Below are 25,959 nucleotides of genomic sequence, written 5' to 3'. Positions count from 1 at the left end.
TTCTAAACCTTATCATAGCATAACACCACCAGCAGGGTTACTGGAAGATTAGAGGAGCAGCAGGGATTTCCTACTGTGCCGGCTGCAGGAGACAAGTACACACCTGGAGAAAAATATGCAGATATCATCAATCCACCACTTCAATTAAAACCACTCCTCTGAATAAACCAATCTGCTTGCCCACATTCTAAATGCTCCTAAATCAGTCATAGGCAGCCCATTCTCTAACAATACTGTACAAGCTTTGCTCCAGCTGTTTAAACCTATATGCTTTTTGTTCATTTAACACCATAGTTGGCCTCACAGGGTCATGGTTCAGGAATATTGCACTATTGAGCAAATGAGCTCTCAGTGTATACAGGAGAAGCAGGTCAAATAATAGTCCAGGACATAGTGCTAGAGTGAAAATTACTGGAGGGTCATGGCTGTTGTACCCTTGAAAAGGGTCTTTAATCAGAATGCTCAGGTAAAATGTCCGACTGTGTAAATGGCTGTTTTTGAGGATGCATGAGACAAACAGGTAAACACCGGTGAATATTATTTTAATGGAAATTCAGAAGCTCTTTAATTTGAAGACTCAAAGATTTACCTCGGCAACAGCCCCACGTTACATATCGGTTATAGTGCTAGAATCACGGAATGAATTAGACTGCAGTTTTATTTCAAGACTCGACTTTTCCTTTCCCCTTCAGGAGGACTGTGGATTTTTTTTAATTAACATAAGTAACCATAACCTCCTCCTTCCTCCTGGCGGACGGCATAAATCATAGGCTGCTAAACGTGAAGCAGTTGGCTATCTCCTCCAAGGACACGCGACAAAGGCACCGCAGAACTCTTGCGCACGACCCTGGCAAGCGGGTGAGCAGACACGCGCGTACGTGAACTTGCTTCCCATTTAATTTGTAAAGTGCTTTTCATTAGAACAAAATGTGAAAGTGCTGAGATAAAGATAAAATAAGATAATGTATATAATAATTGATAAAAAAACAAGACAGAAAAGACACATAAAACACATTAAAAAACTTTAATAATAGGTTTCTAGACCAGATTATAAAACGGGCAGAGACTGACGATACCCTAAATGATCTGGGAAGTTCCACGGGCGGGGGGGGGGAGCAACAGTGCAAATCGCTCTGTCCCCCCTTGAGATGAGTTTAATCCTGGGAACAGGGAGATGGAGGCGCCAGCCTTTATGGGCTCAGCAATTTCACTGGTAAGTTTGGTTAATGAGAAGTTCTTTGGGGTATACTCTATCCCAAAGGAAACAGGTAGCCAATGAAGTGATTACAATACTGGAGTGAGCTGACTCACATCAGGATGCTGGTTACACTGTTTTGGATGTATTTGATTTTCTGAATCCTCCAGTCGGTGATCCTGAAGGGAAGGATGTTACAATAGTCCAGCCAGGCTGAGTTTTTATGGTCTGCAAAGCTGTGGGTGGGTCCTCGGGGACCCACAGTCGGTCTATGTCTTCGCTCCCTCAAAGTTCCCTGCTAGACAGTCCACATTTTTGCTCCCTTCCAGCTCCCATGCAAAAATGTGAACTGTATGTGGGTCCCCAAGGACTAGATTAGGAAACGCTGCTCAAAAGAATATAGGAATATCGTGGGCAGAAAATGTGACATGATTTATTGGAGAACGCTGGATATGGCCGGGGGTGCAGACCAGAGATACTTCTGTTTTTGAGCTGCTCAACTGCAGAAAGTTGAGTTTCATTCAGGCTTTAATCTCTCCAAGGTAGGAGGTTAGAGATGAAGTTGCTGCAGTTGTAAATGCAGTAATATGGGTAGAGAGAGAAGAAATTTAAGATGTTTATTTCTTAACCATGCACTTCAAAACACAGCCCGATGCAATTTCAGAGCTTTATTATATAAGTGCATATCACAATCTGTATACAGTGAACATTAAGCAGTTTGCTGTCATATATATATATAAATATATAGACTTGAACACATTGCCAGCGAACGATCGGTCGCTCTGAGTCTGGCCCCCTCTGGTGGCATTGAAGATGAATAAAACATGTTTTTCTTTTTCAAATATTTACGCATTGTGTGCTTATGTAAAGGGGAAAGAAGCATGGCTCAGAATCGCGATTGATCACAACGTGCTATACAATCAAACGGGCGCGTTTGGGCTTTTCAGCTTCTGAAAAACAGGAAGGTCTTTAGAAAGACACCGAGCCCGTTGAAGTGATCGGAGAACTGACGGGCCGAACAGGAGAGAAACACCACCTATTGGATTCACGGTTTCACAGAAGTGAAAGGGGGGAGTTTTGAACTTTTGGTGTTGAAGTAGATGTTTCTTAGAAATTTCATGGAATTTAACAGAAATCACTAAATGTAAGAGTGACGAGATGAGCCTTAAATTTGTTTATTTAAATTTGTAAATGTATTGTAATACCTTCTGGCTTCATTCTTCAAATAAAAAAACATTAATGAAACCAAAACTCAAGTGGCTGAAACTGACAGCTATCTATTTAAAAAAGCATAAGCCTACTGTTACTCGACGACTAAAGTGATCCTCTCATAAATCTAGTTAGATGACCAGATGGCCATTATCTTTAAGCTTAAAATCACATCCCCTTGCTGTGCATTACCTGACATCCTATTCTGTCTTTAACTCTTCTTCAGTAAGATGCAAGATAGGCCTTCCCCTGAGGGATTCGGGGCTGTCACACTGTATGTTCTCTGGAAAAAACACCACTTTCTGGTGGTCTCGGAGCCACTTCCAGAGGTAAACCACATCTGCCTTGCATTCCCAGGGGTTTTGAGAGAGGTCCACCCCTTGGCCGGCACCGCACCCCAGAGCAGGCAGCTTGTCCAAAAGGCCAGAAGGCAGAGAACGGAGCTGGTTGTCATTGAGGCTCAGAACGTCCAGATGGTGCAAACCCTGGAATAGGGCAGCGGGCAACTTATACAGCTGGTTTTCCTGCAGGAACAGATGTGTTAGGTTGGAGGAGTGCTGGAAAGTGGATTGGTCCACGGAACTTAACCTGTTCCTCTCCAGGTGGAGCCTCTGCAGGTGGGGAAGGGAATCCAGGATCCCAGCAGGCAGCTTCTCCAAGAGATTATTGCTCAGGTCTAGCCTCTCCAGCCTTGTTAGTTCCTGCAGCAACTTGGTGGGCATGGAGCTCAGGCGGTTCCCTCCCAGGTCCAGCCAAGTGATATTGCTGGAGGCAGGGAGCCACTCAGCGTCAGCCGTGAGGAGCATGTTATCTCTGAGCACCAGGTTCACCAGCGGAGCGTGGTTGAACACTGCAGCTGGCAGATGCTCTAGCCGGTTTCCCGTGAGGTCCAGCGTGTGCAGGTGGACCAGACCCTGCAAAAAGTCTTCTGGAAGACTTCTGAGCTGATTGCCAGACAGGTGCAGTTCCTGCAAGAGGGGTACAGCCTCCAGCTGGTGGGCGAATATGGAGCTCAGGTTGGTGAACTCAATAAACAGAGAGGTGGTGTTGCTGGGAAGACGGTCGTAGGGAAAAACCGCGAAGGTGATGTTGCTGCAGGCCACCTCAGTAGCGTTGCTGGAAAAGTGGCATGTGCATACATGAGGGCAGGAGAGGCTGCCATAGCAACAGCAGCTACTTAGAACCATCAATGTGAGGAGGATCCAGGAGTCCATCTTGGTAGCACTGTGGGATTCGTAAAAGGCACAATGGTACTCAGTCGCTTGTGCTTTATGTTCATCTAATGTCACAGAATAACAAAGTGTAATCTGTCTACATAGATCAGTGACTGACAGTCTTTATATTGAAGACATACATACATGCAGCCAAACTAAACCTGTTAAGGTTTCTGAACTAATCCTTCCAAAACAAGCTGTCCCACCCAGTCTGATCCACCTAGATGAAACTAGGAACTTCTAATTAATGCAGTAGGTGCAACATAGATTCCTATTTTAATATTAAAGTATCAGCTGTGCTGTTGCACCACTGGTCCAGGTGCCTTGCTTAAGTCACCCTGGTATAAGATAGGTCTGATAAAATTGCAGAAACATGTAAGTTATCCTTGGGTACGATAGCCGCGTTTCATGACCGATGTACATGAGGAAAAGCCTTACCTTCTGTCCTGCAGCCAGGTAGCTATTAGGACACAGTGGATTCACAGTCTGTCTTATATGAGAACAGTTGGGGCGACTTTTTAACCTGCAGTATTTCAACACTTCTGACTGGAAACGAGTCACAGGCTCAGCATATTTGTACTGTCGCCGCTTGTCAAAGTACAAATATCACATGAGTGCAAAGCTCTGAGAGGGGCGAGACATGCTGTGCTGCTCCAGGTTAGTCATAGCTAACAAATCAACCATCTAGCCTGGAAATCAGCTGTCTACTTCAAATAATAGCAGAAAATATGTAAATTTGCCTAAAGGCATCTATCAGAAGTACAACCAAGAAGAGCAATCAGATGCAATGCAACTCAAAAAATTATTATTATTAGTTCTGGGGTCAAGAAATGTACAGTACAAATGCATAACATTATAACCTGCATGTCAAAACCACCTGCAAATAGTTTTTGCTGTGTTTTGTTATGGGGGCATTTATTTTGATACCTTTCTTTCTGGCCAGTGAGATTTTGATATAAATATGGAGAGATTACTTAGCGCGATCATTTGAAAGGCTGAGGGGTAGAGTGCAAAATGGCTGCCCTGTGTTTAGCGGCTTGTTGGAAAAGCAAGAAGGGATTTATGAGTGATGGCCGGATGAAGCCTGTTTGAAGCAGGGATTTCCAGCCAACTGTGGCTTCAAGTGAACACTGACGACATCTATTGGTCAGACGGCGAATGACAGATAAGAATGAAGCATAAAACAAAGAACAATTAAGCAATACAGGACACCACTTGTGACAAATCTCCGAGGGTTGTGAATAGAACTGGGGATTCAGATAAATATACTTTTTATTAGAATCATTATTAACTAGAAGGGGGGCTGTCGGAAACGCCAGTCACCTGTTCCGCCCATCTAATCTGTATGCCTTGCACATTCACCAACCTGTATAATTTCTAGAACTACTGGATAGATAACCACAAAATGTGAAAACCAAATGAATGTGTTTTTTTTAATGCAGTACATTCCACTTACATGACAATTTGCAGACTATTTTTCAATTCAATTCAGTTCAATTTTATTTATATAGCGCTTTTAACAACTGTCATTGTCACAAAGAACTTTACACTTAACCGGCCAGAACCCCACCAAGCAAGCCTGAGGCGACAGTGGCAAGGAAAAACTCCCTCTAGCAGGAAGGAACCTTGAGAGGAACCTAGACTCGGAAGGGGACCGCATCCTCCTCTGGGCGACCGGGGAGCATGAAACTGCATTTATATTGACATTCATTAGAGTTCATATAGTTATGAAGTCCCAGTTGGTTTTCTATCTAAATGCTGTTCTCGCTCTGACCATTGGGTGGCGCTCTTTTTAAATAATATTTCAGTTCCATGCACCGCTTAAGATTTAGGCTCAACCAGATTACGGCGTTGTTCCCTAAAGTCAAACCACCATATTATGCTAGAAATGAAGAGTACCAATAAATTGGGTATCATCAGAAAGTTCCGTGTTTCTAAAGCTCCAAATTTCCATTGCTTCCTCGTTTGTATCCATAGACAGTTTTTCTACATATTAACTTTGATCGTGGTCGCTTCTGAAAGATATACATGGGGCCCACATCAAAAAAAGGAATATTCTCATAACACATCTACTCATTACAGATAGCCATCAGTATCGGATTAGTCATTAGCAACGTTTAAATGCTCGCAAGGAGCCAACATGGATTTAAAATGAGCTTCAGCCGCAATATCTTATTACAAAACACTGCATCATCATCCATCCATCTGACTCTGCAAATGTGACATCAGCAGTTTTATCCACTGAGCCGCTGTGCACTGTCATGTAACCTATATTCTATCGCTTTATACTTAGTTTCATTGCAAAAATTACCAGAGCGTAGCTACTGAGACACACGGTCCCTGAGGTGAGCAGAGAGTGTGTAGCTTTATGAAAGGATCTAAATGACCCACAGAGGTAAGAGAAATTGGAGTGCACTGAAAAACCCGCCACAGAAAACACTATACAATTCGGTATCCAAAGCGAACGGAAATGGTTTATTTCGGTATCACTTGCGGTTGACGTCGCAGAGAAATAGTCTGGCAATTGCACTGCAAGCTGTTTCATTCCTGAAAAAGTTCACCCGCTGCGTATACTTTACCAAACGTAATGGATGTTGCTTTACAGAGAAGTAAGAATAAATAACGTCAGTAGGTAATGTGGTACAGGATTATACATTACTTTCTTGTGTGATTTTAAGTATCGTAAATGTACAGATGGTCAAACAATTAGTTCAGTTATTTTTAAATGTAAGCTAGTGTCAAAGAAAGTATACATTAAGAAATTGTGCTTAATAATTCAACAGAACGAAACGAATTTGTATTCTCTTAGTCTAAGTTTATTTGATGTGATTAATATTAATATAGTCAACCAGTTGGCCGTTTAAATAGGCCGATTAAATGAATAATGTAAGTAATAAGTCATTTTCATGCAAAAAGGATGACAAGCAGCTGTTTTAGGCAGTTTTATAAAGTGAATTCCATTCTCTGCAAAGTCCCCCAGTTGCTAATGCAACAGGCGAAAGCGCTATATGTGGCTTAGGAAGGAGTCTAGGGCAATCCTCGCTAGTAACGACACATGTTAAAAAGGAATAAATTGTAACGTGTGGTTGACCGATGAAACATCACGGGCGCCGGGGTATTTTCGGCCGATCGGCCCGGACACATACCATAAACAACTACTGACGCCAGGACCACATGCTTTTGACAACAGCGAGTCATGGGACCCCGTCTGCACCCTTAAAACGGAGCAGCAACACCGGCACCTTTATACTAATCGCCGCTACAATGTATGAATCTTTTTCTGGTGGCGTAAAAATATTTCCAGCTGTGACGCCTGTTGATGACACAACTGACGAAATAACACCAGATCCCGACTCCTTGGGGTGGATCTTCATGCCCCCAGGTCACCACATATAAGAAGGCGTGGGCTGGAGCAGCTCACCCTTCGGAAATCTTCTAGAATTTTCCCCGGGTTAGAGGCTGATCGAAGCGCTTTTAGACTCAGATCCGATTCAGGGAAGTGTGGACCTGCACCGACTGTCAGAAGTCCGAAAGCGTCGTCAGGAGACAGTGAGTGTTAAGGCAGACTATTTGTAATCTGTGCTTTTATCGTCCGGTCATCGTTAGTGTAAAATGCTTTGATTATTAACCAGTTCATTGATTAGCATATGAAAGAAGGTTGCCTTTAAGGACAAAATAAAGACCACTAGTAACAAACACAAAGGACTCGAGTAGCATTAATTTCGGTTAAGTGTTTCGACTCTTTTGCACAAAACACAGACATATTATATTTGAAACTCCGCAATGCTTGTTCAAATGCCTTTATTGAATAAATCGAAAGTATAAATGTTATAACAGCTTTCATTTTATAATAGGCCTGCATGAATATCAATGTATAGGGTCATATAGTCTATACAAAAGAAGTGCTGTCTTTCGTTTTATTAGTGCACTGACAATGTGAGTTAGTAACGCTGTTAGCTTATGAATTGTTACTAACCATCTAATATATTTTGGCTGCTCACTGCTGTATTAAATAAGTGTGATGGCGTCGATCCCAGTGTAGCCTGTTTACAATCCATCCACGATCCTGTTGGCATCGTCAGGAAAGACACGACGCTTAGTGACAGGCTGAAAATATCCTAACAGTTCTTACATCACTGCATCTATTCTGGCACTACTTACACATCCCGACTCAGCTTTCCTTCTGGGATGTTATAATTCTGTTGAGGTCATATGTTACATATTTTACTGCAGGAAAATCGAAATACTTGAAGTCGAATTTAGAGAATGGCATCAATTGTGGAAATAACGACGCCTAATAATACAATCAATCGGCGGAAGTTATGTAGCTAAAAAAAAGTTAGATAGTCGCCCGAATGGTAAATGAAAGAATTAATTCCTTATCACACAAGTGTAGAAGTTTTATTGTCCCAATAATTGAGAATGTAACTATGGGGCGCCTTTTGTAAAGATAGCAAACATTTTTGTACTTGCCACTTTTTCAACATTTAGTGCAATTTTCTGACATTTAGCTGGTGTTGTGGATCATCAGGTTTTTTTTCTGTGTAAATTATGTTCAAAATTGTTCATCATATGTAAATATAAATGGCTTGTCTATATATAAATATTAAATGTAAATGTTAAATATAAATGTTAAATGTAAATATAAATATAAATGTTAAATATAAAACTTAAATGTAAATGTAAATATAAATGTTAAATGTAGAATCTAAATGTTGAGAACGTATGCAAATTAGCCACGCCCATTTGCGTAAAATGGGCGGTACCGACGAGAGCGCAGGTTAGGGCTGATGCGGGACAATATGGCGAATTCCGCTCACTTAGAGGCCATAGAATGTGCAGTTTTGGCAGTTGTTCGCGCTGCGTTACATGGTATTGCTACACAGCCGGGAGCAACATCATGTACACCTTCCACTGTGACATCGGGAAGCTATGAATGTATTTTCGCCATATTGTCCCGCATCAGCCCTAACCTGCGCTCTCGTCGGTTCCGCCCATTTTACTCAAATGGGCGTGGTTAATTTGCATACGTTCTCAACATTTAGAGTCTACATTTAACATTTATATTTAACATTTATATTTAGATTTATATTTAAGTTTTATATTTAACATTTATATTTACATTTACATTTAGCATTTATATTTAACATTTATATTTACATTTACATTTAAGTTTTATATTTAACATTTATATTTATATTTACATTTAACATTTACATTTAATATTTATATATAGACAAGCCATTTATATTTACATATGATGAACAATTTTTAACATAATTTACACAGCAAAAAAACCTGATGATCCACAACACCATTGACTTCTAGCTAAATGTCAGAAAATTGCACTAAATGTTGAAAAAGTGGCAAGTACAAAAATGTTTGCTATCTTTACAAACGGCGCCCCATATGTAACAACATATTTGTATCTATAAAACTGCCTATAGATAAATATAGGTCTAACCGTAAAGTTGTCAGTTGTGCACATTATTTGATTATATTGAGTACTTTGCCTGGGAAAATGTACATTCTATGGCTTCAGCACAGTGTATGTCTTCCTACCAATACGACCACAACTCAGAATGATGTGATCATTTCATAGATTGTCATAAATAAATAATATCCGTCTCCCAACCCACTCTTCTGGGAAGAGTCAATGTAACCACTTTTTGTCTCTGTTATATAACTGAAAGGAAGAGAAAGCTGCATTTGGAGCGCTGACCGTCGAGAGACGCCCTCTAGCTGTTGGAAAAGCACAAGGTATCCAGCTGGCAAACACAGTTGCCATGGACCTGCATTGCTGTGTGGAGCGCCGAGGGCCGTGCTGGGTGCAGGAGACACCCGAGGGGCTGGACAGCTTCGACGCTGAGTGTAAGGAGTGGGAGAGAGAGCTGAGGGACATGCAGAGGAACATCGAGGAGGTAAGCGGCCACCCTCAAATCAGCAGAGGATTAAAGGATTCCTAAGCGTGTACTTTTCACTTCTTATCATCATTCGAAAAATCTTAGGAAATAATAATAATAATAATAATAATAACAATAATAATGATAAAAAAGTACAATAATAACCAAACAATTATGCAAATATATTTAGAAATCAATAAATATAGCACTCCTTCCTCTAAAACTTTAAATAAAAAAACGTTAACGTCAATTTTCTAAAGTAGGGCAGCTCCTTCTGATTCTGGAGCCCTACCAACCTACAGGGCTTACTGAAGGCACTGATTACCTGTATCAGGTGTATTATGTTACAGCTGCACCTAAGCCCAGCGGGGGGGTAGGTTTCCAGGTGCTGGGGTGGGCGGCCCTGTTCTTAAGGGGCAAAATCTCGTATAACACAAAAAAAAACAGTGTGAGTGTTTTTTCACTAAGACTTCATTTCTTACTGAGACGTCTTCTTGTATATGGGTGTATATGTGTGTCTCTAATATGTTTTTTTGTGTTAATATTTTAGCTATACAATGAGGTCAAAGCCCGCCGCAAGGAGACAGAGACTGGACCGGAACAAAAGTCAGATCCTACCATCCTTAATGGCAGCCTGCATTCCACAGTCTCCACCTTTAATCATCATGGCAGTGGCCTCACTGTTTACCAACATAACCATGGAAACCACGACTCCCTCCTTCACTGTAGTAACGGCACCGGTCACCCTCCCTATCTTCTTAACGACAGCGACAGAGATAAGCCAGCTGGCTACACCAATAATGGCAACAGTGTCCTGTTTAGTGACCATAGCAATGGCTGGGACAGTCATGTTGATTGTAGTAACTATGATTTTGGTAGTCCTGTAATTTGCAACGGCAATGGGTGCAGTTTCCCAAGAAAACACAATGGTGATGATGGGCAGGAGCATGCTATGAGGGAACTGGAAGAAATGCTTCACTGCTGTCTGGGACAAACAGCTGAACGTCCTGCAAATCCCAGCATCTCATCCTGCAACCTCCAGAGCATCCAACCCGACTGCAAGTACGAGAATAAAAAAAACACGTCGTTCAACTCAGTAAGTCTCTCACGCAACATTTTTGTGACTCTGTGTCTTTGTCTTACCAGCACTCACTCTCATATTTGTGTCACCTAAGGGGCGGGATGAGATCGGCAGAGATAATGAACAGGTCCACAGCTACCAGAATGAGAGACGCAACATTTCTGAAGATACAAGGTAATCAAACAGAGATGCCCGACGTTGGGACACATTAGGTTATTTTTAGTAAAAAAAAAAAAAAAATATATATATATATATATATATATATATATATATATATCAATATAAATATTAGATTTTTTTTTTGGTAGAATCTGCCAGTGTATTAGCTCAACTCAGTTAAACTAAATCAATCTGTCAAAACTGGATTTAAATCTTTGTTTCTTATTAAACAAAGGTTTTTGTTCGTCTTCAGAATAGTTACAACTTTCTTTGTCTTGCGAAACATGGATGATCTTGGCACTTAAAGTTCTGACGGAGATCGTTAAACTTTATTGTTTGACCCAATGTGTTAATTTTATTGACTAGCTTTGTTTCTTCTTTAGCCTCAAGAAAGAAACTTTGTCAAAAATGGGCAAAGCAGGAGCTGAAGAAGAAAATAACAGGAGGAATAAAATGTCTTTACCAGGTGGCCAGTGGTACGATATGTCAGGCTTCCCTGACAAGATGAAGGCCACTCACCCTTATGCCAATTTTTGGTACCCAGACAGCTCAGAAACTCAACTTCCTGTTCCACAGTCCAGCCCTGACAGAAAGCCTGTTGGTCCATGTTCATTCCTAGGACAGAAATGTGTCAGCCCCTCGGTGCTCAGGAAATTTGGAGAGATGCTAAAAGAAAATGAAGGGAAGACTCTGTTGGACTCCGGTCATGTCACCACCGTCATGGCTGCCAAAGACGGAGCCTGGCGCTCTCCTGGCAAGTTACAAATGTCGGTCCAGAAAAGCAATTCAGACACTGGATTTCAAAGGCATTCTAACGTTATCAGTTCGAAGTGCCCCAGGGGGCAATTACAGCTGTCTGGCCATAAAGGAGACCAGATGAATGGCAAGGGCCCCACTATCACCACGACAAGCACTAAAATCCAAAGCCCTCAGAGAAACAGGACTGTGATGGGGAAAAAGGTAGAATTTACTGGGAGTTTCGTCAAGGGCCCCATATTTGAGGGGGGACGTTTGGAACAGCAGAGACCTTCCCACACCCAGCGGACAATGGAGGAAGCCATGAAGAGCTGGGGGAATTCCGGGAGGTCCTGGCAACCCGGGGACTGTGGTCTCTACCAGAATGGCTCGTCCGTGCTTCCCCTGGACCAGATTGACGACATCATCAAGCTGGTAGACATGCTGCAACTTCAGAATCAGTCCAGCTGCTGTAAAAATGATTGGAGGTCAAAAGTTGCAAAGGACACAATGGAGGTCAGTTTATGTGACAAACACTCACACAACTGGCAGATACCACCCTCTCCCAAACAGGCTGACCCCTACACAAACTAACATGCCCACAGGAAAGATTTTTCAACCTTATCTTTCTTTCTTGCCTCTGATTCATTGAAGTTGTGATCTGTCCATTCTGCTGCCGACATGCCGTGCATGAGGGTTTCAGAATCATGGCACGACTGTCACAGTTAAAGACTCCCAGTGACCTGATTTAAGCAGGATCCACATTCTTCTCAAACAAACTCCAGGAGTTTTTCCTCACAGTTTGATGCTGAAGGTGTTATCTTTTTGTATTTTTCTTGCTACACAGTTTGACTTCCTTACTAGTGATTTAAAACTGATTGCATGCTTGTATTCCTTATACCCTGTTATAGTTTTTGGGATTTAATTTTGTCAATGTTCCCCAGGAGACCACCGTGTCCACCACAGCACCCTTCTCCCGTCCTGCCCGTCCAATGAACCAGCGCCCACCGTCCCGCTGGGCAGGTCGTGGCGCCGTGACCGGATCCACCTTAGGCTCCAGCCCTCCCGGAAGGAAGCAGACCTCTCGCTCTTTCTCGCGCCAAACCGAGACAGTCATCATGTGACGCGTGGAAGAGACTGCATGTCCCCTCTGTAAATAAGCAGGGCTGGTATTTCTGCAGTGGTGGGAAGCGCTTCAGCCATGGACTAAATACGCACTCAACGTATTTTAAGACCGGATCGCGCGGCGTAAAGGAAATGCTATATGCCTTCATAGAAATTCCAGTGGTTTCCCCGGCCTCCTCTATTTCTGTGCCAGACTTGAGTACATTCATCCCCTGTTTGATTCTTCCACTGCTTCAGTGATCGCTGTATTATAAGCTGCCTGAATTCCATGCCGGACTACGTTGGGCATTTGTGTCCAGTCGGATCACATGACACATAGGTCATACAGATACACAAAAATAAAAGGACAATTCCGTTTTTAATACAAAATTTAATGTGTACCTATGAGCCGGCTTTTTTATTGTGAAACTGAAACGAGTGTTTGGTTTTGTTCCATTTTTAATAAATTGAAATCCTATGAGCAATTCACTTATTAAAATTTTTAAATATATAATCAAACACTGCATTTTGTGATAATGTTTCTGTTCAACCCAGAGTCGACCAGATGTTTAAAATATCCCCCACAATACCTGACTTACACTCGGTAGCCAGTTTTATAGGCATCCCTGCTTGCTAATGCAAACAGGGAAATCAGATCACTAAGCATTACAATGGCTAAGATGCCTAAATGTATGCGATTTAAACAATGCAACTCCAGCATACAAGAACCAGCCACCCTCATAGAATTTTCACGTAGTTCCGTATGTAGAATTTACAGAGGAAGGTGAAGTAAACAAAACACATCCGGTCAATGGCATTTCGGTGGCCGTAAATACTGCTTTTCTGCCCTCAAACGCCAGCAACACACCAGCACTCAACATGTAAACACACACTTCACAGCTAAGATATCTGAAGGCAAATGGCTCATTAGCAGTTTTTTTGGCTGGTGTTACCCTGGCCTGGCAGGCAACACGACTAAAATAGCAAGTGGCTGCCAGAAATCTTAGCCTGGCGTCACTTCTGACCTATGTGCTCGATTCACTTCTGTTTGTTTATACATCTCTAATGAAAGACTCTCTGGCTCCCTCTACAGGAAAGAGTACACAGCATAATATTTTTTTATATAGTTAACCTTTGGATGACTGACAGGTGACCACAAGATATATGAAGACCAATTGTTTATATTTTTTTAAATAAGGCCTGATTGTCAAAGGCTCCTAGCACATACTAGGTGATTTTGCGACAGAACCACAGGTACAGTGCCTTTGCATCAAAGTGCCTCCCCTTGTGTGTCTGATTATCTGCGTGTGCTTTGCAGCACCACAAACCAGCCACCAGATGGCAGCAAACACACCCAAACTGACATGCACAAAGGTGTCCAGTCACTCAACAGAACAAATTCGGGATTTAGAGAAAGCTCTGCAGTCAGGCTCTTACTGCAGCCCGCTGTAACACCACATCACACTCCTACATGTATTTTGGATGAGAAATTGAGACACTTTATTAATGTTAACTTACAAATCATGTAACAAAATATTACAGTAAAACAAGTAATAGAGGAAAAGCTATACTTTCTAAAAGACTGCAAGACAATTTGGAAGCGAACACAGGACAGTGAACATTGGTAGTAAAAGGTAAAAATACTGAATGAAAAATAACGTCAGATGAATGTACATAAATCTTCAATTCCAGATTATGACTCCAAAACCAGACCCAAAAAAATTTAACTAAATCCTAGAAACAAAAATTGAGTCTTCTGCCAAAACGATTTATTACCTTTCTCAGATAACACATGCACGTTATGCATATTATATAATATTAAGATGGAATATGAATTCAACACCCAAACACCATGCTTAGCTTATGACGCACATATATTTAGGACATTATTTTGGATACCGACCAACAGAAGGAAATAGCATAATATACATTTTTAATGAGTCCATAACAGCCTAAACACTGACAAAATAAACCACTAAAAAATATCAGCCCTATTAATAGATACATAAGATTTACTCTGAAAAGATACCTTTCTTGGTCTCCATTAAGTTTTTTTTTTTTTTTTTTAATTATTATTAGTTTTGTTTCTTTATTGGTAAATTTTGTCTTCCCTCCATCCCAGCACAGGTGTGCCTAGATACTCAGACAATAGCAGGTTTTAGAAATGTGGAGGTTAACCTTGTTTAGTGCAACTTTCTTGTTCCAGTTGTTGGGTTGGTTTGAGACCAGGAAGGTCAAAGGTTACACTTCAGTCACAGTACACTGACCATCTGGTCTCCTTGACCTACTGCTGCTCCCAGCACCGCTGCTGCCGGATGACTCAGCACCAGGGGGCGACAAATCCCCCTGGCTCTCTCTTAAATTAACCTGCAGTGGCAATCCCTGCCTACTTGGTGCTGTATCGTGGTCGGCTTCCTCCCGTCCATAGTCCTCATACTCCTCGTCTTCGCTGCTCCCTGACTCAGACTCGTCCACAGAGGTGTTTGGGGCAACTTCCCCGCCTTCGTCCTCTTCGTCCTCATCCTCCTCCTCCTCGTCCTCAGCCCTGGGCCGATGTTGCCTGGCCGGCAGGGAAATGTGCAGCTGGGCGAGGGAGCTTTCGACAGAGCTGCTGTCAGTGGAGGGGGATGTGGGGCTGGTGGGGGGCTGGACAGACCCCGCCTGTGATCCCGCAGCGTCCGCGCCGTCAGCCGAGCTGTCCCGATCGGGTGTCGCTGCCCCAGTGTCTGCATCCAGGCGGAGTCCCGCTACCCCCTTCTTGGGGATGTCCACGATGTCCCGCTTCATCCTGCGGCGCCGGCTATGCTCATTACGCCGGTACTGCACCATGTTCTCCAGGTCCGCCACATACAGGAAGCCAGCGATCAGCATCTCTGTGCTCTTTTTGCCCTTGGCGTAGGCATCCTCCAGCTCGCGGCTGGTGCGTTCGTCATACTGCCACCAGCCGTTGCGGCCCTCGTAGTACCAGGCGTAGTCCCCGTGGCCACGGCCCGCTGCCCTCAGCTCCTCGGGTGACAGTAAGGTGGGCCGCTCCAGGAAGTCCTCGGGGACCTCCTGCCTGCAGAGGGCGCACCTCTTGCTCTGCCAGGAGGCACCCTTCACACACAGGAAGCAGAACACATGCCGGCAGGGGAGCCGCACCGGGTGGACACAGGTCTGCAGGCAGATGGCACACTCCGGAACTGGAAGGGCAGGGGACGAGCTGCCCGGGCCAGAGCACGCCTCCCCACCTCCCTTCCGGCTTGAAGGAAGCATGTTGACAGACTGGTCAACCTCACCACAGCCAGCCATCCTGCGCAAGACACATCAATGCACTTCAGAGCAGATAGACTCGGGTTATCTAGCAGAGGCCCAAATCCTCGGGGCCCTCTATTTTTGATAGGTATTTGCGAGGCATTAAACATGCACGAAACAACCTGTAATCAGTCAGAAAAATTTGCTGGTAGATCTGGACTCTCTTATACAAACCTCATACCATGACCCAGATACAGGTGATGGACAAAGGTAACGGAAACATGTAACAATATTTTAATATCAAGGACCATGATCACCCTTTGCATTCAGAACTGCTTCAAACAAATTCCAGCACAGTGAAATTGAGACCGGATCACAAAGGTGCTGACTGGTCTACAGTTGTTTCTGAAACTGTGATTTTGTGGTGTTAAGCAATTAATTCTGTTACATATCTATCCATCCTTGTCAATATGTTTAGACTTGTGACAGTGACTTCACTTTGTACTGGTAGTTTGTCTATGTTTAGTACATAATTTTTTAGACTATTCCCTATGGCACATTAATTTTTAGCAAATTCAGAAACCAATGCACATGCAATTTGGGCACAGACTGTACGGCCTTTTTGGAAACTTTAGTTGCCTTATATTGTGCTGAAAACTATTATTTAGGTGCTAACTGTCAGAACTATCAGTCATTCAAGCTAATACGAGTTCTAGCTACAGCTGTAAAATGTGACAATTTCTACAAATTTAAAGCGAGGTGGCATTCTCTTTATCCTTTGCTTCGTTTCAGAATAAGCTATGTATAAGAGTGTTGGTTGCTCAGAGTCGTAATTCAGGTAGGTTTCTGCTTATGTAGGCATTAAATTAAGAATATTTTTAGAGTAATACAAACAGAAAACCGTTAACTATATTTCGCATCTATATTTCGGCTGTAGAAACACCAACGTTTATGAAAGCAACACGCACAAGTCAGAGAAAATATACAGTAATATACACTACTCACAAAAAGTTTGGGATATTTTGCTTTCGGGTGAAATTTATGGAAAACCTAAAAAGTTCACACTATACAGTGATATTACATTATGAAAGTAGGGAATTTAAGTAGAAGTATGCAATGGTGATTTCCTCATCTCAAACAATTTATCGAAACAAAAGCCAACAACAGTGGTGAGTATACCACGGCAAAGAACGTCAACGTCCCGAAAACGTGTCATGTGCCCTTGACATCAATTGCAGCTTGAAAATATCGTCTCATGCTGTTCACAAGTCGACTTATCTGCTTATATGTCTGCTGGGGCATGGCATCCCGCTCTTCTTGAAGGGCGGCCCTCAGGTCATTGACGTTCTGGGGTACAAAGTTACAAGCCTCTACACGGCGACTCAGCTGATCCCATGGGGTTTCTATGGGATTCAGGTCTGGAGAAAGTGCAGGCCGCTCCATTCGAGGTACCCCAGTCTCCAACAGCCGTTCCCTAATGACGCGACCTCGATGAGTTGGAGCATTGTCATCCATGAAGATGAAATTAGGCCTGTGTTGTTCATGCAGGTGCACGATGACTGGATTAATGTTGTTATTCGGGTAGTATGGGCTTGTCACTGTACCATTTACAAAGTGTAGGGCAGTTCTGTATTGACTAGAGACACCTGCCCACACTGTAACACCACCACCAAAGGCTTGTCTCGCGAAAACAGTCGCTGGTGCATAGCGCTCTCTTTGACGTCCAACATCATTGGCGGCCGTCGTTTCTGCTCAACGTGAATCGACCTTCATCAGAGAACAGCACCGAGACCCACTGGTCCCTCGTCCAGTTTAAAGGCTCCCTGGCCCATGCAAGACGATGACGCCCGTGCAGGTCGTCTAGCACACAGACCAAACTGATGTAAATGGTTTCGAATGGTCTGACCAGACACTTGGGTGCCTCTCACCTCCCTTAAATTTTATGTGCCTGGAGTTGAACGGCATTCATCATCCGGCTCCGCAGGGCACTGCTCACAATGAAGCGGTCATGAGTGTGGGATGTGGGCAAAGGATGTCCACGTATAATATGCCTTTCTGTGACTCACTGTACCTCTGTTGCAACCTGCTGACGACGCTCTTTGACACTCTAAGCTCAGTGGTCACTTCCATCTGAGAACATCCTGTTTGAAGCCTTGCAATGTCAAGGTGCTGTTGCTCAATAGTTACGCGTCGTCTTGGTCTCATGATGTCAAAATGTGAACAGGATTATGATGATGAGGACTGTTTAAATACCAATTCTGACTGAACCAGGAAATACAAGCTCCTTGTTAGCAAACAGCAAGTTGTGTAAGAAGTACTGAAACACTGAAAAGTTGGACATGTGCATTTAAAAGTTTAGGGAAGGTTACATTAAGTTCACCTTTAAAGGTTATAGTGCATTTTAGGTTCATCCTGAAATTTCACCCGAAAGCTGTATATCCCTAACTTTTTGTGAGTAGTGTATAAACCAATTATTATGAATGATCTAATCTAGTAATTTACCCCACAAACAACCATAGCAACCACTGAGTATCCTAACAGATTCCAGCAAAACTATCATAACAAAACGTTAGGACAGTCAAGGAAATGCATCGGATTCGACTTGGGTAAATTTCTGTTTAGTCGCGTTGTATGCACGACATTCAAAAGCGACCATTAACAGCAGTTAGAAGTTAGCGGGGAAAAGAAATCGAGTCGCAATAATAATAAAAAAGACAACGTGATTTTAAAAAGACTAAAACCAGCTGAACGGGTTTGACCCTCGGTCTATGACAGGCATTTTAAATAACCAAATAAAAAACCTTCACACGCACTTCTGAACGGTAAAAATAAAACTAAAGAGGGTGGGGCTCCTGGTCCCTGGAGTACTGTGAGAAAAAAAACTGATTGCTGGTGAAATCAAACACACGAATTAAAGCGATCCGGCGGCCTTAAGCGAAAAACACTAACTGCGACCCAATTTAAAGTGGCACTTAACGGTGGACAGCTCGGCCATCCGGGTGCGAGTGCGGTCAGCCGAAAGGTGCACCGAGGAGCCGGCCCTAAAATGACCCCTAAAGGACCGGACTGGCTGCCCGAACCGCGCAGTGTCGCCCTGCCCGCTTCCAGAAGCTCGACGGTGCTCAAATCCCGACTCGTCTTTGTCTCCAAGATCGGCTGGCAGGACCAGCTCATTGAAATGGAGGAGGAGGTGTCACAAGCCCAGTAAGAACAAAAAAAATAATTAAAAATGACTAACCCGCAATCGAAACCAGAAGGGATATCAAAACGTGCCCCAGACCTCAAAACGGCCCAGTCATAACCAGGCCAGCGGGCAGGATCCGTCCGTCGGCAAAGGCAGAAGCACCTCGGCGGCCTCGCGTCTTTCATGCCCAGCCGTAACAATAAAACCTGTTGTGTGTATGACCACCTTCGGCCATCACGGCCCACCCTACACCGCTCACCGCGTCCAAGCACACCCCCAGCTCACCTGTCACGAATCCTGCGCCCCTCAGCAAGCCGCAGTTCCCGTCATCTGTAACCAATTAATCACGCAACGATATTTACGATTATTGCAGCCTGATTACGAATTTAACAGAATCCCTTTCCTAGCCCTACTTTCTCTTGCTCCCAAAAAAAACACACGAACGTCACACGCAACGTGATGACGCGTCGCGTTTACTTACGACGCTACGCACTACAAAATTCGATGCCAGATAACCGGGGATACCAATGGAGAGTATCCTAAACAGCTTTTTGCAGCCTGCTGCGTTGTCTTGAAACCCATCTGTGACATTTGAGTTTAGTATTTATAAAACTCACTTCCGTCGCTTGGTTGGGTGAGGTAAATTAACTGTGTTGTTTAAACAGTAAAGTGGACATAGAAAAAAATCTGTTTAATGTCAATATAAAATGTAAATATACAAGTATTTTAGATAAAAAAATGTTCTAAAACTGTTTTGAAAAATATTTTAGAATAATTCATAGCGTCTAAGACATGGAAAACTCATTCGATTTTTATTGAATGTGTATATTGGAGATACAAATATACAAATATAAGTATGCAAGGATATGCAAATGCATTAACAGAAGTAGAGTCATTCTACACCAGCATTAATTATATTTTGTTGCGTTACTTTCCATATACAGCAAAAGTACATAAATATTCCCTTTCTGAATATCCTCAACTCAGTTTTTATGTACTCCTGTATGCTGTATCCCTCACTCCGACTTGGAGAGATAGGATTCTTGCAGTGATTGTTTTTCCCTGAATGGTTAACATTGTCTGTCATGCACATACATTGTATTATAAACTTTACAACAGTATTCCCATCTGCAGAAGTTGGAAGTTCAAGTCCATAAGGTACAAATCCAGACCAAGGTTTTGATTCAACCAACCAACTGACTACTCCCTGATTGCGACTCTTCATGACAAATTGGTTGGTTGAAACAAAACCGTGGTCTGGATTTGTACTTTCTGGACCTGAATGTTCCACCTCTGCCTGTCTGCAGCACTTGGCACAGTGGTTGATGTTATTGTGTGCCATCTGTTATTAGGTGCCGACTCCCGTTCTGCCCCCCTGCCATCCCCGCATTTTTTTTCTGCCGCTGCCTCCCTCTCCTTTCAGTCGTGGCGACTCTCCCATATTTCCACCTTCCCTCTTTTTCTTCCTGCCCCTCTGTTTTTCTCTGTGCAGTCTTCCTGTACAGATGAACACAAACAGAATGGTGACCAGCGTTAGAAACAGCTGAAATGGGACAGGATGACATTCCAGATAAAACACAGACCCTGAGGAAAGTGCAAGTCCGCTGGCTATGGATTTACTCCTCTGACTCAGCAGTGAGATTTACATCAGCGTTAAATAATTTGTAACTCCCTTTGGTTCTGCTAGCGTTGTTCTTCTTCCACATATTCAGTTCTGGGGGACGTGCGGGAACAGGTGGCGTGGTGGGTAGCACTGTAGCTTCACAGCTGCAGGGTTAGGGGCGTGAGTCCTGCCTGTAGTGCCTGTGTGCAGTTTGTGTGCTCTTCCTCAACGCAGTAGAGATCTGTGCTCATGTCTGGAAAGGTTCAAATCTTGTAGCTGGCAGAATAATCATAAAACTGTTGTGTTGTGTTGAACTCTTGTTTATACAGGGACCCAAGATCCTTCCTATAGTTCAAAGACATACAGTTAGGCTACTGCTTTATGTGTGTGATTATCCAGTGTGTACAGTATAGACAGGGTCCTTACAAACCACCCTCCCCAGATAAGCTGACCCAGATAAGCAGATAGACATTCAGTGGTGGGCCATGGTGGCTTAATGGTGAGGGAAGCACACTCGTAATTGAAAGATTGCTGGTTTAAATCCCCGACAAGCAAGGTACTGCTCCCTGAATTAGCTGCCCCCTGCTATATCACGATGTCGCATATGGGTTAAATGCAGGGGACACATTTCGTTGTTGTGCATTGTGTGCTAGGGTGTGTCAGCAATGCCTAATCACTTCACTTTTTAGGGGAATGGAGGACATGGCAATGAGTGTAAGACCTTGTGATACCACCAGGGAGTGCTAAGTTGCTTATTATTGGGATCTTCCAGGTTAGCGATGATGAGACGTCAGAATGAGGGAACACAGTTTTAGTTAATAAAAGGAAATTAAAAAAATGAGAAACTGATAAAATAATAAATGTAAAATTAAAAAAAACAGGGTGACCACTGTGCTAATCTAATTAGACCCCTAAATTACACTGGCTTATTCCTGGTGGGCAGTCTTGTGTACTGTCTTTCCTCTTACTCTAACTCACTAATTAACTAATTTAATAAGTGGTGAATGTGAGCTGCAAGGCCCATTATGCTGTGAGAATGTGTTTAAGCTACAACCAGCAGATACATTCCCATGCAAATGGATTTGAAGCCTTAACTTTACATGATGAGTCAAATCATCAAGTCATGCTGACAAATTTGATGTTTTTGCTCCATCCTGGCTCTGACTGTGCACATTTTTGCTCCCAGTACGGAGCTGGGAGGGAGCAAAAACACAGACTGTCTTGGGGTACAGCACATCCTGCTTGTTGCTGAAATCAGTGTATTGATCCGAAGGCAGGCTACCTGAACATTTCCTCTTCCTGATGAAACACTCTCTGGTCTCAGAGGTGGTAGAACAGTCATTTCCGCCGTGGGATGGTAGCTGAAGGATGCCTCGAACCCTTGTCTGTTCACCTGCCTTGAATCCACACGTGATTCCTCTGTGAGAACATGGACTCCAGGCGTTCCACTCATCCACTTCACAGTGCACTGAGGGAGACAGAGAAATGCCCGTTTCTATTGAAGGAAGAAGTTGTCTTTATTGGAGGTGAGATGGACACGACCCAGCTGGATGAGAGGAGGAGTTGTTGGGTTTTTCTGAAAAGGTCCTTGCAAGCCGTAGTGCTTAGGGTGTGGGGTTTACCTTGGAGGATGCACTTAATGATCTCTTTATGAAGATAGAACTACTTTGCACAAATGTTACAATGCTTCCTCTAGTAGGTATAGATCTAATATAACCCTAACCTGCAATCAGTCACATCCATCAGATAATGATCAAATGGCTGATTTCAGATGCTTTCCCTGTGGGATGATATTATCAGAACAGTAATGAAAACAGAACATTTTAGACTGGTAGAGAGGTCCGAGGCTGAAACAACAGAAGGAGTGGACAAGAGCAAGTGTGGTGTAGGTTGGATTGTTAAGGTGTAAGAATAGCACAGCCTTCCATACAATTATGGCAGTATTGATTCATGAAAGTGACATATTAGTGTGTAATAGTTGCATCACTGTTGCCAGTGGCATCATTGTAGGGGGGATGGAATTTCCTCGATTGCACACCTTTAGCAGGGATGCACTCCCACAACCTGCTGTCTGGCACCAGCCCTTCTGGGCAGCTCCCATGGCACTTCCCTCGGTGCAGATATTGCCCTTCCCTACACCGTGTGCAGAAGTTGCCTGTGAAGTCACAGTCGCAGTCCAGGCGGCACTCTGGCAGAGAGGGAGAGGCCACCTTCGTATTTGCATTTATGAAGATCACTCATCATCACTCCCAACACTCATGCAGCCATACGGATTTCAGTCACTTCAGTTCAATTTTATTTATATAGCGCTTTTAACAACTGTCATTGTCACAAAGCACTTTACATTTAACCGGCCAGAACCCCACCAAGCAAGCCTGAGGCGACAGTGGCAAGGAAAAACTCCCTCTAGCAGGAAGAAACCTTGCGAGGAACCTAGACTCGGAAGGGGACCCCATCCTCCTCTGGGTTATTGAAGTATGTAATTTATTGAATAATCACTTCTTCTCCTACCTCATGGGAGTTTTACAAAAATGTTTTGAGGGAAGAAAGAAAAACAATTGGATCAGAGACATAACTATTCAGATTGTAGAGGAGGTGGGTCCAAGCAACTAGAGGAGGCAGGACCAACCAATCAGATGTCTTGGTCCCAAATCCTCTAGTTGCTTAGACACACCTCCTCTACAATCTGATTGGTTATCTCTCTGACCCAATCAGCAGGACTTACTCATGCACTTGTTGATGTCTCGAGAGCGGGTGTGATAGTATCCGTTGGGGCAAGAGAGCAGACACAGACCCGTCTGCTTCATGTCATGGCGCACCAGGATGAAAAAGTACTGGGGCTTGCATGTCAGGCAGCCATTGTTGCGTGAACATGTCAGACAGCCGCGGTCCCTCTGCAATTGCCCACAGAATTCTTCAGGAGTCCCTGCTGTGGGGAGATGGGGTTGGAGGGGGGGGGGCGGTTAGGGAAGTAGAGGGATCTGATGTTACACGTTTCCTGTGTGCCTATGTTGGGCCAGATTAATTTCTGTTGGCCTGTATGTTCATAAAAAGCTTTTTTTTTTGTATAGTTCTGTGCATCTCTGATCTGGTTCTGCATCCCCTACAGTTGCACATTGGTGGTGTCTGTGTGACACTGAACATGAATATGCTGCACTCACACGTCATTTTAATGTCAGTGAGCTTTTGGAGGTATCCAGCTGCTCTAAACGAGCAACCGGTCCACTGTCATTCACTGTAAGAGAGATCTTCTCATTTCGGAACATGAGCGCTGAAGTATATTGTTCTCACAAGTTCCCCACCAAAAGCTTACATTTTGAGCACTCAGTTCTCTAATAGTTTTTTTTTTTTGCATTTTTATTAAGTGTTTTTGTAGTTTTATTAAGTGTTTTTCATTCTTATACAGCCTTCGAAAAAAGGAGACCATTATATTTTTAAACAAATCAGCATTTTTAAATTCTGGTTTAATTGCGGTCCTGCTGGCAGAATACTACGCTGAGCAGCAGGATGCTTCCAGGTTCAAAATTTCTAAGACAGCAGTAGACAACAAGGTGAAGCAGGAAAAACGGGGAACGACCAGAAACCAACGGTGGAAGCGACCTTTGACCCTCAGAGATGACCGTAAACGTATCCGATATGAATCGAAGGATGACATCAAATGATTTGGAAACATTAAGTGCAGATGTGAAGGGCACTGCTAGGACAGTTAATATCAGGCTCCTAGAGCAGGACTGAAGTCCCATGAAGCAAGGAAGAAACTTTTCATCAACGAGAAACAAAGAACCAGGTTGCAGTTTGCAAAAAAATATGTATTATTCAAAGACGCAGAGCCATAAATTGAGAAATGAGTGAAACTAAAAAATGTGCTGTGGTCTCTTAATTTTTCCGCGGCTGTACAAATCCGTAAAATTTATCTTAACGGTTTCTGATCATTATAGGTACGTTTTTAATCAGTATGTAAGTTATTCAATCAACTGAAATCAGCACCATGCTACGAATGTTCTTTTTATTATAGAAGTAAAATTAATAACCGTACATAATCTATGTGCACTTATGACAAGACTGGAACGCATCCGAATGATGTAATGGTTTTTAAAGTAATCATATACAACAATTTACTTGCTCTTTTAGTAAATAGTCATGGTCATTATACCTATATTTGAAATTTATATTCTTCAAATAGCACATATTTTGTACCTTACGTAAGGCACTGCGGTCATTAATGTTTGCCAATAATTTGAAGATCACTGGCTGTCCAGAATAAACATATTATTAGTTGAGACGGAGCTAACAAATATACACTAATTAACTAACATGACTTTTCTCAAATGCTGGAAACATCATCTGATTCATACGAGAAGTTTGGAATGTATTGTCGTAAAACTGCATTATTTTTAATCGAGTCCGTGTTTAAAATAAGCCAATATTCTTTTAATATGAATTAAGTATCTGCATAACCTGAGATTCTATTTAGTATGGCAAGTATCTTCATAATTAGCGCAGTTGGCGATTAAATATCAACACAACAAAACCAAAGAAACAAGATTGAATCTACTCGTCCTAATCGTCAAACGTCGAGATACCGTAAGCGTTATGCATTATAGTAATCAATTTATATCTGTAGGGAAGAATTATATAACAGTACAACTGCTGTAAAAACAGGCACATCAGATATGGTCAGAAGAATCTTAATTCACAGCTTAATACACTCAATGAGCATGTATATCATAAATATACTTACGATGGTCCCGCAGCTGTGCAACTGCGCGTTGCAGGAAATCAGTATATTCCGTTATGTGCAAAATCAAAATAATTCGGAACAAGTGTAATTGCATAGTAATCCTGAAATTGTGGTGTCAGTCAATAGCAATGTCCTCCAACAAAAGTTGGATGAAGTTAGTTATTTTTGGTGTTTTTTTAATGATAATTATTGTTGCACCGTTTAACAAAACGATCGAATTTGTATTATGGTTACTGAAGCAACAGCATCCCTTTCAGTATGAACAATTCTGACAGATTGGCAAAAGCGCCCAAGATTTTGGTGGATTTGTCATCCAGGAGAACGTATAAAAGATAAAAAACGACACCACCGCAGACTTAAAGTTTTTTTAAAGGGAAAAAAATGTCCAAACCTGTTTAAATTCCTTGATTTGTATTCCGACAAGCCTTGAAAACCATAGCATATCTAGTTTTAAAAAAGCGTCACCGATCCACTCTTTTCAAAAATATGCAGGTCATTACGGCATTATCTAGTATTAACAGAATAATTTGGTGTCACAATTTTGTTGGTAAATGAAATTTGTCTGAAGCTAAATCTGCATATATAGTTTGTTTTCAT

At 42.7% G+C, this 25,959-nt stretch overlaps 4 protein-coding genes across 6 annotated transcripts; 1 reads left to right on the top strand and 3 right to left on the bottom strand.

Moving 5' to 3' along the window:
• Window positions 1-1,848: 1,848 nt before the first annotated feature.
• On the bottom strand, window positions 1,849-4,175 carry si:dkey-90m5.4 (leucine-rich alpha-2-glycoprotein). The gene is made up of 2 exons (XM_048985636.1): window positions 4,057-4,175; window positions 1,849-3,628 (listed from the first exon to the last, which is right to left on the bottom strand). Exon 2 carries the CDS (start codon window positions 3,616-3,618, stop codon window positions 2,605-2,607), a length of 1,014 nt encoding a protein of 337 aa, XP_048841593.1. The 5' UTR covers window positions 3,619-3,628; window positions 4,057-4,175; the 3' UTR covers window positions 1,849-2,604.
• Window positions 4,176-5,918: 1,743 nt separating this feature from the next.
• LOC125714843 (uncharacterized) lies at window positions 5,919-13,121 on the top strand. Of its 2 annotated transcripts, none has more exons than XM_048985857.1 (6): window positions 5,919-6,013; window positions 9,312-9,539; window positions 10,072-10,617; window positions 10,697-10,776; window positions 11,145-12,012; window positions 12,441-13,121. In XM_048985857.1, exons 2-6 carry the CDS (start codon window positions 9,405-9,407, stop codon window positions 12,618-12,620), a joined length of 1,809 nt encoding a protein of 602 aa, XP_048841814.1. In that variant the 5' UTR covers window positions 5,919-6,013; window positions 9,312-9,404; the 3' UTR covers window positions 12,621-13,121. The 2 variants fall into 2 exon arrangements, with proteins under 2 accessions (XP_048841814.1, XP_048841813.1); XM_048985856.1 differs by lacking the exon at window positions 5,919-6,013 and adding an exon at window positions 6,654-7,167.
• A 955-nt stretch (window positions 13,122-14,076) lies between these two features.
• LOC125714844 (E3 ubiquitin-protein ligase RNF146-B-like) lies at window positions 14,077-19,495 on the bottom strand. Its single transcript, XM_048985858.1, has 2 exons — window positions 19,304-19,495; window positions 14,077-15,892 (listed from the first exon to the last, which is right to left on the bottom strand). Exon 2 carries the CDS (start codon window positions 15,889-15,891, stop codon window positions 14,842-14,844), a length of 1,050 nt encoding a protein of 349 aa, XP_048841815.1. The 5' UTR covers window position 15,892; window positions 19,304-19,495; the 3' UTR covers window positions 14,077-14,841.
• A 316-nt stretch (window positions 19,496-19,811) lies between these two features.
• Window positions 19,812-25,959, bottom strand: LOC125714845 (R-spondin-3-like). Of its 2 annotated transcripts, none has more exons than XM_048985860.1 (5): window positions 25,363-25,959; window positions 23,347-23,550; window positions 22,660-22,809; window positions 21,904-22,089; window positions 19,812-20,515 (listed from the first exon to the last, which is right to left on the bottom strand). In XM_048985860.1, the coding sequence occupies exons 1-5, from the start codon at window positions 25,454-25,456 to the stop codon at window positions 20,367-20,369; spliced, it is 783 nt and encodes a 260-aa protein (XP_048841817.1). In that variant the 5' UTR covers window positions 25,457-25,959; the 3' UTR covers window positions 19,812-20,366. The 2 variants fall into 2 exon arrangements, with proteins under 2 accessions (XP_048841817.1, XP_048841818.1); XM_048985861.1 differs by having other exon boundaries at window positions 25,754-25,959.

The sequence above is a fragment of the Brienomyrus brachyistius genome, chromosome 19 (assembly GCF_023856365.1).
Source record: "Brienomyrus brachyistius isolate T26 chromosome 19, BBRACH_0.4, whole genome shotgun sequence".
Lineage (NCBI taxonomy): Eukaryota > Metazoa > Chordata > Actinopteri > Osteoglossiformes > Mormyridae > Brienomyrus > Brienomyrus brachyistius.
The sequence above is the reverse complement of the archived record's forward strand: the minus strand, read 5'-3'. Positions and strand labels throughout refer to the sequence as shown.